Source organism: Diadema setosum, chromosome 13 (genome assembly GCF_964275005.1).
Source record: "Diadema setosum chromosome 13, eeDiaSeto1, whole genome shotgun sequence".
Classification (NCBI taxonomy): Eukaryota; Metazoa; Echinodermata; class Echinoidea; order Diadematoida; family Diadematidae; genus Diadema; species Diadema setosum.
The window spans coordinates 27,554,064-27,568,091 of record NC_092697.1 but is presented as its reverse complement, the minus strand read 5'-3'; the positions used below and the strand labels follow the sequence as shown (position 1 = coordinate 27,568,091).

General features: G+C 40.6%; 1 protein-coding gene across 1 annotated transcript; it reads left to right on the top strand.

Moving 5' to 3' along the window:
- The first annotated feature begins 10,606 nt into the window (after nucleotides 1-10,606).
- On the top strand, nucleotides 10,607-13,597 carry LOC140236538 (alpha-(1,3)-fucosyltransferase 7-like). Its single transcript, XM_072316463.1, has 2 exons — nucleotides 10,607-10,657; nucleotides 12,050-13,597. Exons 1-2 carry the CDS (start codon nucleotides 10,607-10,609, stop codon nucleotides 13,379-13,381), a joined length of 1,383 nt encoding a protein of 460 aa, XP_072172564.1. The 3' UTR covers nucleotides 13,382-13,597.
- Nucleotides 13,598-14,028: the final 431 nt, after the last annotated feature.

The following is a 14,028-nucleotide window of genomic DNA, read 5'->3' as shown; positions in this document are numbered from 1 at the left end:
ACCAAGTATTTGTCATTTCAAAGCATATCAGGCCAGCGGCAAATATTGTTCTTGGTTGAATTACGTAATTCCATACCTTTTTATTTGCTTCCACGATACTGTTGCCATTATAATTAAAACTAACTCCCTTAAAAACTTTGCATTAACGCAGTCCTATTTTCTCTCATTTAAATGCGTCTCTGCTCTGTTTCTTCTCAGTTACGTTTTAATTTTTTCTTTCCAAGTGTAACACTCTACAAGGAAATCTTATATTTCCCATGACATATATTGCCATTTAGATCAGCTATGATAGGACCTTTTACGAAAAATAAAGGCACGACTTAGTATATTTCTTGATACTTGCATTCTATATTTAAAGATTGAGTTATTAGTTGGCAACAATATGTATATGATATTTAGGGCCTAGTATAATGTCGTCAAATTCATTGATTGTTCAGTGTCAATCTCAGGTAAGCGGACGTCGGTACTTACCAATGCTTTTGAAAAGAATTGGCGAACTGGTTCTCCCCTTACAAGCCAACACATCACAGATCGTCCACCTGACATTATACTTGTGGGAAAGAATCGAGCAGTGTGGTCGGTGTAGATGGTCTATGCTCCTTCTAATACAACTCCTATTCAATCGGGAAAAGATATGGAAAAAATAATAAGATAAAAACCATTTAAATGTGCTTTGCCGCTGTAACAGCCAGTTCCCTGCGCTCCGAGAAAGCATTCTCTAGCAATTGCGATATAGTCCGATTGTGATGTTCCATCGCTGCATATTCTCATTGACATGACAAGAAATCAAAACAAGTCAGATGAATATTCTTTCTGTGGCAAGCTGTATTAACAGAAGAAAATCATGTACGTTCTTCCTTTAAGGAATTCCGACGTCTAAAATCTTATCAATCGCACTTTGATAATGGTTGGTAGCAACTTCGACCTTCTGCAAATAGTTTTTACTTTTCCACGGAGTACAAGTTCTTTTGTCAGCAGAATGCAGACAGTGAAACTATACTTCTCCAGAGAGATGGTGATGGAGATGAGAACTCAGAAACGTTAGAATGCAAAGTGGAGAAGACCAACGGATTGATGTTTTCTTATCCCTCGACACCAACCCTGTTCTCTTTCTCCCTTTATCTCTCTCTTCCACCTTCAAAGAGGGGCACCTATCGACCTTATTCAGCCAGCTCTTTGTTGGGTAACAATCAAATCTTCCGACATAACGCTTAAGCGATTTCGAGGGGGGCAGGAATGATTCGTCGTCATGTGCACGGACTGACACTTCAATAGTATTAGAGCAATAAAGATATGAAAAGTACTCAGAATATGTATAATTGTATGTGTTATGCTGCAGATATTTCAAGGTTCTATATATCTGTCGCGAGTATTATGTTCTCATTTTTATCTCATATTATATTCTCTTATTTATTCATCACATGAATCTATAACTTTCTCTTATTTTAGGAGGAAGTTAATTACCATGTTCCGCGTTGCAACACATATGCAACACTTTCTTACACCTCTCAAGTCACAGTGTCTATAGAATTCTTAGACATTCAAGCATTGCACAATAATAATGTCAACAGGTCAAAAGGGGATACCTGTCAGCTAATCCAAGTACAATTTGAGTCATTGATGCTTTTCATGTTCAATGAGACATTTAGATCGACAACTTGATTTCAAATATATCTGTGTCTATTCAAAAATACATAAAAAAGATAGAGAGAAAAGACCCAAATAAAGAAGTTTGCATTTACTCAAAATCAACAAGATTTCCTTTTCTTTCCAGACGTTTCCTTAAAGGAAGTCGTATGAAAATTTAAAACCATAAATGATCAGTCTATCTCGATTCAGTTGATGGGTGGATAGAGGAATAATGCCCAGGTCCAGCAGAGCTTAACAGGGTGAATGGGCGGGCTAATAGATGGAGATAATCTCTCCTTTCTGTTTGCTCATCTCTCGGATCGATGACGACACAAAGGTGACCCACGCTGCGTTGGCACCTCCCGGACAGCTTTCCGATTTTTGTTTACAAGATTTCAAAAAATGTCCCTTCAGAGGTCATCTGTGGTGTTATGAAGCAGCGAAACATATTGGACCTTCGCATGTTATGCTGCGTTTACACCATGTTGAATTCCCGGCAGCCACGGCAGTCACGGTTCAGGCCACCGTGGCAAAACGGGATGGACTTGAGATAACGCGGTTAGACGGGATAGGCAAACGTGACAGGCCGTGATTGCCGTGGGTGCATTGTCAGATCTTTAAACTGTTAAAAAATTGCCACGGCAGTCCCGGTGCTAATGAAAACCCTTGCATGCCTTAATAAAACGGGATGGACAAAACAAAACACGACGGCACGTAACAGGCCGTCACAAAACTTGGAGGGGGTCCGTAGCGGGCCGCGATGGAAAAATTGATAGTCTAGCCTGACCAGACGCCGTGAGAACAGCGTCTGATAGCTAATGTTTACCAGCGCGAGGATAGGAACGAACAAGACTAGACATACGCCCGACATACGCTCGACATAATATGGCCTACATAACCAGATGATGCGTGGTTATGCTTTATTAATAATGAAGGAACATGTAAAATGTGAACAATTCTTTTGTGCAGGGTTCAACAGGAGATAGTCTATCATTTTTCTACTTATAGATCACTCTGCATAGTAAAGCATGATTCATCAGTGACCCCTAAATACCACCTCTCTGTTCTTCTTGTTCTTGTTTTAGTTTTTGGTAAGTATAATCGATGTATTCAACGGTCCCTCTTAACCTCGATCGGCCCTCGCTAATCTCTGATACATACACTCGTTATATTCCTCTGAACGTTCATGATTGATGAGAAGTGGACAGGTACTGAAAGGTGGGAATCCCAATGAGATAAGCAGCCAGTTTCACCAGAGCACTGTGCATTGTTTTCATTATCTTTTTTTTTTTTTGTTCAGTAATAACCCTTCCAGTATAGTTATTATCATTCTTTTCGATTTCAATTCATTTTCATATTTCTCACGAAAATAGCACAGAAAAAAATACAAGTATACAATACCAAAATTATACAAAGCATAGATTTGATGAAACTTCACCGTAATGTACTTGTACAACAGTATGTCTCAGTATAAACACAAATGTATGTTTAAAGTTGGGCTATGATCATAGTACGAAAAGATATAATGATGGGGCGTACGTTAAAGCAAGATAGTTCAGCCGCAGGTCCCGGGATGAATCAGATAGGGGGGATTATGAAATACAGATATCCATTTAGATCATGCTGTGATTGGGGGAACCAATTAATACAAAACAACAAAGTCAAATCAATGTTACTAAACATAACCCACAGAAAAGCCACATAAAGCAACAGTATCAATAACACATTAAACAAGTATAAGGACATTGGGGAAAACGACTGAGATTGTTATGATTCAAATGGGTGTGAAGGTAGATTTATGGCGTAACAATGGTCTATGGCATAAATACATGATCTGAATAGATGAATTTTAAAGATACCTAGCATTCCTTTCAATTTCCTCCAATTTATTGCCCGATAATACAAAGTGCTAGTCATTCTGCTTTCATAAACGCATTTTATGCATGCGCATGATTATGACAATAAAAAAAAAAATACGACATTTTCAAATACTTGCATATGATAATGGCACAACATTAATTTAACATTAATGTAAGCTATTACGTGTCTCGTGTATATGTTTATTTTGGCTTTCGCATACTCTTTTTTTCTTTTTTCTTTTTTAGGGGAGATGGGGAATATGTAAAAAAAAAAAAAAGGATGTGTTTTCTGTGCGATGTGTTTTGTATAGGTAGGTCTATGTGTGTAATCGTTCACTCCCCCTAGTATGTGTAAGATTTTGTGCAAAGGTGTGAGCGAAAAAAAAAAAAAAAAACGTTTTCTGTTACTACGTGCCAAATAAGTTATGTTACTTAAAGTTAGCATGGAATGACTGTGATGTTTGTGTTGACTATTGCACGGTTATAGCGGGCCAGCCAGCGTGTATGCCACATGAGGACTGTTTTGCGGTATCCTGCGTGTTTGTGTATTCGTGTGTGTAGGCCTACCGTGTATGAGGATAATTATTGTCTGTGTCTGTCTATGTACCCAAGTCATCAAATCTTTCCACAGTAAATATTTGCTTTATTACTTTAACTACAAGGGATTCTGTGTTCTGAGTGTAATGTACAATCACTAAACCATATCTATTGCAATGAATGACGTTAAATATTCCCCCACGTTTATATAAAAATACCACAACACAACCTAACATAGACCTACAGGAAATGTATGTATGAACATATCATATACATTTCATTGTGAATCCATTCCACAATTATTACCATAACTTGGCTCAATTCTTGTTCAACATCCTCCTTGAGATGGACACACAGGACTCCTTAAAAATAGATTGGTGTTCTCGTGTGGTATTTCCCCGACAGTTATAATACCCATATTATTGCAAAGCACGTTGATTCTACCCTCTGTATTGCCCGATGAGCATACTTTTGCAGAGAGCGGTTGAGATCCGTTTTTCCTGTAGCTGCGAGGTAAGCTGAGGTCAATATTCTTCATAGAATAAAAAAAGGAGTTGATGTATAGGCCCCGCTGCGAAATAGGAAATGTGTGAATGGCATCATCCAGTGTATTCTGAACGTGTTGAGCGAGTTGTTGTCCTTCACATCACCGGTAGAGGGCAGTATGCACTTCTCATAAGCAAAGCACATAAAGCTGTAGCTCTCCTTCCGATTTAAATGTGTGCACTTAAACCATTTTTACCCTGTGTTTTTATGATACTCAAACAACTAGTTTCAACAATTTTTAGTTTTTAATTTTCTAGTTCTAAACAGCTTGTCAAGAGCTGAAACATTAAGTGCATTGCAGAGGATCGAAGGAGCCTCAAGTAGAATAAATATACTCCATGGAGCCTGAAATAGTACCTTATTTTGTCAGCGGGTTACAAAGTTCGGTTTACATGATGTCATATACATGCCAATGACATGAAAAATAATGCCACGATTCTCTCTCGCACTCACCTCTTCCACTACAGTATAAGGTCTTGCTGAGACTATAAAGGGCTGTGCCCATTCCTGAATCACTGAGTGTCAGTGTCAAAATGATGTAAACAACCGGAAAAGTTATAAAAAAATAAATAAAAAAAAAAACGTATAGGGGCCTATCAGGTTTAGACTTTGAAGGACATTATGTTTTGTTCAGTTTTTTCCTCGTTTCCTTCATTGATTTTCTTTGTATGTTTTCAGGTATAAACCATCCTCAACATAACATGACGCTAACAGTTAGGGTCCCTGTGTAACGTCTTTCACTAACTTGTTACAAAGGGCTGTGATACAACAGCCGTTCATGTACAAAAAGTACATACACATAACTTTCTTGAAACAGTAGAATATGATATGTCGAGTTGGCATTATTAATTGGGAAAGAAAATCCACTGGTGCTTACTGAAAAGGGTTATTGATGACATTCAAGGAGCTTCTTGAAAACAAGATTACAATCAAACGATTTCAGGAGTGAGAAGAGAAAACAAAAGAACAGAAGTCAAAAGGATAAAACACTCAACAAAAAGAAAGTTAAGGCTATATATATATATATATATATATATATATATATATATATATATATATATATATATATATATATATATATTCATTTATTTATTTATATGATGAGCATAATGGGAAATGTATGATATTATGTATGTTGGGGGGTTATTGATAGACACTCAACATGCAGCTTCATGTGCAACTCTCAAGCTAAAAAAAAATTAAACAAAGATGAATAGATAAACATGACATGACATGGATTTGTGAAATACTTCAAAGTGGAACAAAAACAGAATTTGATTGCTTAATTAAGAGCAAATTGGCGGCAAGAAATAATTAATATCATAGTCATCATTGTTAACAAACATTTTTGAGAAAAGATAGCACGTTGGCATTGCAAATCGAGTCGCCTTCAAATAAAAAGTTGGTCAAACTTTCAGAGGGCTATCTTGTGTAAAAGTATGTTAAAAAGGGGAGCGCGAAATCTATTATATTAAAGCTGTCAGAAGTAATCCATGTACTTTAATTTCTATAATAAAAGAATATCACGTTAAAACCACACTGTAAGACAATACAAATCTACAGATTTGGCTTATAATCATTACAGAGAAAAGAAGAACGTGATGTTTGATGAGGGATTTTCCCAACTTCGCGGCACTGGCGTAGCCAGGGGGGGGCGATGGGGGCGGTCGCCCCCCTAAGATTTGGACCGAGGAGTTGGGAGGCGGAAAAAAAAATGCGTGTATACTGTATGCATGCACATGAAGCGGGTCTCCTTTGCAACCTTTCATCAAATAAGATATATTTTTTTGAATATTTCACTCAAAGTGTGCACCAGATCGTTGAATTTCAATTCAAAATATGCAAAATCTCTCGTGCTTGGGAGGGGGATACCCCCTCCCAAACCCTCCCCCTCTTTGCCGCTTTCCCTAGCTAAGTACACTTTTTAGATTAAAAAAAAAATCTGAATAATTCTGAGTGCACAAGACTTTTCACTAATATTCCGAAAACTGAAGGTTCCCTCATGTATAAGGGGAATTTCCCCTTTTAATCGACCCTTTCCTCCCTCAGCCCCCCCCCCCCCATCATTTTTTTTTTTTTGATTACCCAAATGTTGATTCCATCAAATATGCTAATTATGCGTATACGAGATATCTCAATTTCAGCCTTAAAAAGATACAAGCTCCATCGGAAGGGAAGAGTGGAGATAACACTCGCCAATGCCTTCTTCCTGTTCCCCCCCCCCCCCCCCCCCGCCATGCAAAGAAGTAGACTGTGGCTATACCAAGATCGCTTTATTTCAATTCTAAAAACGCAAAAGCTCCGCGAGCGGGAGGGGGAATTCCCCTTCCCCTAAGTTCTACCTCACTAGACTTTATACATACGCACAGATGGTGCACATTCGGAATAAGAGCTAAATTCCGTGATTTTAACACTTCGATGAAAAAGTGTTGCACCAAAAATTTGCACCAGATCGCTGAATTTCAGGTCTGAAAACGCAAAATCACCTTCGTGTGGGAGGGGATATGCCCCTATCTACATCCTCGTGTGCATGCTTTTTCTGTTTGATTGCTGAACAGACAGCGTTCATGATATTCAGTGTAAGAATTAATACAAGAAGACTAGTGTGTTTGAATTATACTGTTTTATAGGCAAATTGTTCAATAATAATCTACAATAAAATATACGGCAACCTTAAACAAGTGGGACTGTTTCAACTCGTTAAAACACGCAAAAACATGCATCAAATTGCACCATTTGCAACATCAAAATGCAAAAAGTTCTCACCGTAGGAGGGGGGACACCCCCTCCCACACCCTCCCCTACCCCTTCGCTCTCTTCGCTCGCTCGGGTTCAGTCGAGTTCGTGATATACAGTGAAAAGAATTAATACAAGAAATGTATCTAAATTATACCATTTTATAGGCAAATTGTTCAATAATAATCTACACTAAAATATACTGCTACCTTAAACAAGTGGGACTGTTTCACGTCGATAAAACGCGCAAAAACATGCATCAAATTGCACCATTTGCAACATCAAAATGCAAAAAGTTCTTACCGTGGGAGGGGGGACACCCCCCTCCCACACCCTCCCCTCCCCCCTCGTTGGCTCCGCTCGCTCGGGTTCAGTCGCGTTCATGATATTCAGTGAAAAGAATTAATACAAGAAGTGTATTGGAATTATACCATTTTATAGGCAAATTGTTCAATAATAATCTACACTAAAATATACTGCAATCTAAAACAAGTGGGACTGTTTCACGTCGTTAAAACACGCAAAAACATGCATCAAATTGCACCATTTGCAAAACCAAAATGTAAAAACTTCTCACCGTGGGGGGGGGGGGGGGAACCCCCCTCCCACACCCTCCCCTCCCCCCTCGTTGGCTCCGCTCGCTCGGGTTCAGTCGCGTTCATGATATTCAGTGAAAAGAATTAATACAAGAAGTGTATTGGAATTATACCATTTTATAGGCAAATTGTTCAATAATAATCTACACTAAAATATACTGCAATCTAAAACAAGTGGGACTGTTTCACGTCGTTAAAACACGCAAAAACATGCATCAAATTGCACCATTTGCAAAACCAAAATGTAAAAACTTCTCACCGTGGGGGGGGGGGGGGGAACCCCCCTCCCATACCCTCCCCTACCCCTTCGCTCGCTCCGCTCGCTCGGGTTCAGTCGCGTTCATGATATTCAGTGAAAAGAATTAATACAAGAAGTGTATTGGAATTATACCATTTTATAGGCAAATTGTTCAATAATAATCTACACTAAAATATACTGCAATCTTAAACAAGTGGGACTATTTCACGTCGTTAAAACACGCAAATACATGCATCAAATTGCACCATTTGCAAAATCAAAATGTAAAAAGTTCTCACCGTGGGAGGGGGGAAACCCCCCTCCCACACCCTCCCATACCCCCTCGCTCGCTCCGCTCGCTCCGCTCGCTCGGGTTCAGTCGCGTTCATGATATTCAGTGAAAAGAATTAATACAAGAAGTATATTTGAATTATACCATTTTATAGGCAAAATGTTCAATAATAATCTACACTAAAATATACTGCTACCTTAAACAAGAGGGACTGTTTCACGTCAATAAAACGCGCAAAAACATGCATCAAATTGCACCATTTGCAACATCAAAATGCAAAAAGTTCTTATCGTGGGAGGGGGGACACCCCCCTCCCACACCCTCCCCTCCCCCTCGCTCGCTCCGCTCGCTCGGGTTCAGTCGCGTTCATGATATAAAATATACTGCAATCTTAAACAAGTGGGACTGTTTCACGTCGTTAAAACATGCATCAAATTGCACCATTTGCAAAATCAAAATGTAAAAAGTTCTCACCGTGGGAGGGGGGAAACCCCCCTCCCACACCCTCCCCTACCCCCTCGCTCGCTCCGCTCGCTCGGGTTCAGTCGCGTTCATGATATTTAGTGAAAAGAATTAATACAAGAAGTGTATTGGAATTATACCATTTTATAGGCAAACTGTTCAATGATAATCTACTCTAAAATATACTGCAATCTTAAACAAGTGGGACTGTTTCACGTCGTTAAAACACGCAAATACATGCATCAAATTGCACCATTTGCAAAATCAAAATGTAAAAAGTTCTCACCGTGGGAGGGGGGAAACCCCCCTCCCACACCCTCCCATACCCCCTCGCTCCCTCCGCTCGCTCGGGTTCAGTCGCGTTCATGATATTCAGTGAAAAGAATATTTGAATTATACCATTTTATAGGCAAATTGTTCAATAATAAACTACACTAAAATATACTGCTATCTTAAACAAGTGGGACTGTTTCACGTCGATAAAACGCGCAAAAACATGCATCAAATTGCACCATTTGCAACATCAAAATGCAAAAAGTTCTTATCGTGGGAGGGGGGACACCCCCCTCCCACACCCTCCCCTCCCCCCTCGCTCGCTCCGCTCGCTCGGGTTCAGTCGCGTTCATGATATTCAGTGAAAAGAATTAATACAGGAAGTGTATCTAAATTATACCCTTTTATAGGCAAATTGTTCAATAATAATCTACATCAAAATAAACTGCTACCATAAACAAGTGGGACTGTTTCACGTCGATAAAACGCGCAAAAACATGCATCAAATTGCACCATTTACAACATCCAAATGCAAAAAAGTTCTTACCGTGGGAGGGGGGACAACCCCCTCCCACACCCTCCCCCCCCCCCCCCCCCCTCGCTCGCTCCGCTCGCTGGGGCTCGGTCGCTTCGCTCCCTCGCAGACTAACCGCCCCCCCTAAAATGAAATCCTGGCTACGCCGTTGCTTCGCGGTGCAATGCCTCAATGAAAATGGCTTGCTGTCTTGAGACAGGCTGATTTGCACGCCAACCCACAAACGGCAAGAGTGTATTGGCCGACGGCGTGTACGTGGTAGGCCAATGCACCTGTGTGCTCAGGTTGTGTGAGAGTATGCGCACCTGCGGCAGCTAAATGCTTCTTGCTCGCGCGGTGGGTTTTTGTTGTTGTTGATTTCTTTATATCTTGTGTATTGACAAGGAAACCGATCGATAACCTACGTAGACTGCTCATACAGACTTTTTTCTTCCTATTTCCTATGATACGCTCATGGTAGAATATAATTATGTTTAATACAACTAAACCTAGCAAATTTTGAATCGGAAATCAATTGATGAAAACTTAATTGAGGGGGTGCATGACCTAAATAATATCTCATTTTTTGTGTGTCGCACAGTCACTGCCTTAGTCATTATTTTGGAGCTCATAAAGTGTTGAATCCGAGGCAAGGCACACAACGTTTGACGATGGACTTGGTCTGTAATATCGAGCCTAAATTCAATAACGGCATGTATCGCTTTATTTCTTGCATGTCTTGAGACTTATTCAATTCAGTAAGGTGATGCAGTGTGTAGTATACCGTAGTAGATACCATGCATCTATCAGGTCTGCTTTATCGTGCATTATCACAATGAGATGGTTGGAGAAAAGTGCCTCTTAGCGACGTCTCTGTAAGATCTCAAGAATTTCATGTGAACCGTCATTATTAATTTGGCAAATATGGGATTTCTCAGATCGACTTACAGAAGTCTGCTTTGCCGCAAGAGAAGGGTAAGTTACGGGCATTTGTGTCAGACATCTTAGTAGTAGACACTACGTTCTACACCAATTAGAGCTGTACATTAGGGTAGGCACTTACGAATGTTGACTGGATCTATGTCACTTTATTTCAGTGTCACTGAATGTAAAAGTCATCGCTGTGTGCAATAAATCGTTTGAAATGGCATTTCGACTTAAAATGATATTGCAGAATTCTAATCACAACTCACAAGTTGGAAGCGCTGAAAAAATGAATGTGCAGAAAATGGAATAAAACGATTTCTAGTATTGTGATTGTCTCATGTTGATGGTGATTATCAATATCATGTTGAATTTTGTAAATTTAAAGTATGCCAGTGTGGCAATGACAATTATGTTGCGTTTACTTCGGTGCCCAGAATTGCTTCAGCAACATAGTTGTGTGTCTTCATCCAAGATTCGCGTTGATATTACACTGCAGACAACAGTGAGTTTTTCTCCGCAGTACTTGCGCATTGCTGCCATGCCCAGACTATGATAGAAACATATATATTGACGGTTAGAATAATGACTCAATGACGAGGATAACCCTAAATTATTCAATTACATTCCTATGCAGACACATTTTTGTGATATGATATGTAATACACTGTACAGTAATGCGAAAAATGAATCCTTTGAAATCACATGCAAACCACACACACACACACACACATACACACACAAACACACATAAACTACTAGTAGATCAAATACAGATACATTATACATTCCTTTTAGAGGCACCAGGATAATAAAGCGGGTGCACGTCACGAGAGCCTACACCCACGAGTCATAAACCCACGAGTCACACATACAGCCCACGAGTGTAATACAGCTCATGAATTCGACACTAAGCACACACGGACCACGAGACCGACACAAACTCATACCTGTGGGCTGTTTTTTTACCTATTATAGTGTTGAACTCATGGGCCTAACTTGCCCAGTGTCGAACTCGTGGACTGTATGACTTATGAACCTTTTATTTCCAATGTCTATATAACTCGTGGGCTGTATGACTCGTGATTGTCGGTCTCGTGGAACGACTCCGATAAATCAGCTATCTATTTACGGCAATCGGTGATATAATTGGAAGATTTTTGTCAGTGAAATAATAGTCTTAAGCTGTTGTTGTTGTTGCTGCTGCTGCTGCTGCTGTTGTTGTTGTTGTTGTTTTAGATGCTTTGATCTAGGCTCTCACATGTATTATATACAACATTAAACTAAAGATGTCGAATAGTCTGGTACTCGCAGGCTTATACCTTGTAGAGCAGGAAGTTAAACACGTTTCGGTATTGACCTGAGGGCGTGCATTAGTCGAAGATTAATCATATTTGCATGTTTTGTCGTCTGATGTTTGTAGGTTTGCTCTTTTCTTTCCAGATTTCGCTGAAGCAGCGGTCCGTGCTCCTGATTCTTCTTGTTATTTTGGTCTTCTTCTGCAACTCCCTCTTCCAGACAAAGACACTACTGCGCTTTTCAAAATACCAGGACGAAGTGCACGGCGACAGACGTGATGTCTCGGAACCAATCGTCTTTGAACCCTTCACCGAACCGCCAAACGAATGCGTGAAGAGGGTGCACATATTTGGCAACCTAACGGACATGAGACTGTGGCCGGAACTCTCGTCGTGGTATCATCTTCTCATGCGGAGCCGTGTGCACAAACACGCGGCAGACATATTCTGTCCAGTCGAAGACTGCGCCATCCGTTTTACGATAGGCACGAACGTGTCACACTTCCGCGGCAAGGATGCCGTCATCTTTGGCGCGCTCCCGAAAGCGTTCGAAGGCAGACTATCTGATCTGGTTGCCATGGAGCCCGAGGAAGGCCAGACTTGGTTCTACTACAGCACCGAGACGCCGCTTCGCGTGGTCAACTGGAATCGCGACCTGAGAGTGGCCGATCTGAAATATCACAAAATTATGACGTATCGATCCGATTCCGATATTCCGATCCCTTTCGGTCACTATCGGCGAAGAGTGGTGCCTTTGACGCAAGAGGAGTTTGACCAGACCTACAGTCAAAATAAAACCAAATTGGTTGCATGGATGGCCAGCAACTGCGCGCAAATTTTCTGGCCGCGCGTCCCACTTGTCGAACAATTGAATCGTCTGTTACCTTTAGATCAATATGGCAAGTGCGGAAAAATGCAATGTCTTCCTCAGCGGTCAAAAAGATGTAATCGCATGCTACGACAGTACAAATTTTATATGACGCTCGCCAACTCTGAATGTCACGAGTACATCACGGAAAAGTTCTGGGAGCAGACACTTGGACAGGGCGTCGTCCCTGTCATTTATGGCGCACCGAAGAAAGACTTCGAAAAACTTGGGCCCCCAAACTCTTTCATTCATCTCTCCGATTTCTCATCACTGAAAGAGTTGGCCACATTTCTGAGGAAGCTGAATGTCGATCACGAGTCGTACAAGAAGTACTTCGAGTGGGGTCGCGACTTTGAAGTGGTAAACACTTATCCGATTCATGTGCAGGATTTGTGTAGGACTATACCTCACATGTTCAGGGGAACTGCCCAAACGCTACGCACATTGGGCAATTCCACGTGGTACCAAGGATGCCGAAAACCGCCCAGTAAGGCCATCTTAACGCCGTTCTGGCCCAGGGAACAGATGCTTGCCTATTTGACGTGGTCCCTGTGGGGTTCTAACCGCGACCTCGGCAGAGGAGACATGACCAAACTGAAACCATTCTAAAGAGAACGGTGGGAAAGACAACGTATTGGTCCGGGGCATTGGTTATATCGAGGATGACAGGAGCTAAAAGGTGACGTCATATATAGTGAAATGTATCGTCCCAATCAGAAACAGTGGTTTGGAGCCTTTAATGACGTAAAGAACGCGTGTGCTGACATCATCTTGGGACTGTACAGTTGCATGATACAACGCTTCAATCTGCCACTGGATGTGGAATATTGCTTGCTTGAGACAAAGACTAAGCAACCTGAATTGTGTTCACTTCGTGACAGTGGCTATTAAAGAACTGAAAAATACTGGAAACCATGACGTTACGTGTATGTTTGCGTGTAAGGACTCGTTTCCGTGTTCTTTCGACTAGATGGTGCTAATTTGATCTACTCACTAGTCACAAGTGAAACCCCATCAAGTATTAATATTGACTGTAATTATAGGCGTTTAGTTGGACAGAATTAATGATGTATATCTATATACGGTTTTCACATGAAAAATGTCTAAAATAGTTTACCTCAATGATTTTTAGCAAAGACGCTCCCTTCTCCTTGGCCGAGTCATCACTGCTAAATCACACACCTTTGATCAAGAGTAATACCATTCAGTGAATGGCAGATTTAATAATAATATTATGGCCGTGATGTCATTATCTC

Excerpts from the sequence above, each read along its gene's own strand:
- LOC140236538 (XM_072316463.1), top strand. The coding sequence starts at position 10,607 with ATGGGATTTCTCAGATCGACTTACAGAAGTCTGCTTTGCCGCAAGAGA. Across the intron at positions 10,658-12,049 it reads TGCTTTGCCGCAAGAGAAGG|ATTTCGCTGAAGCAGCGGTC; the intron begins GTAAGTTACGGG and ends TTTTCTTTCCAG.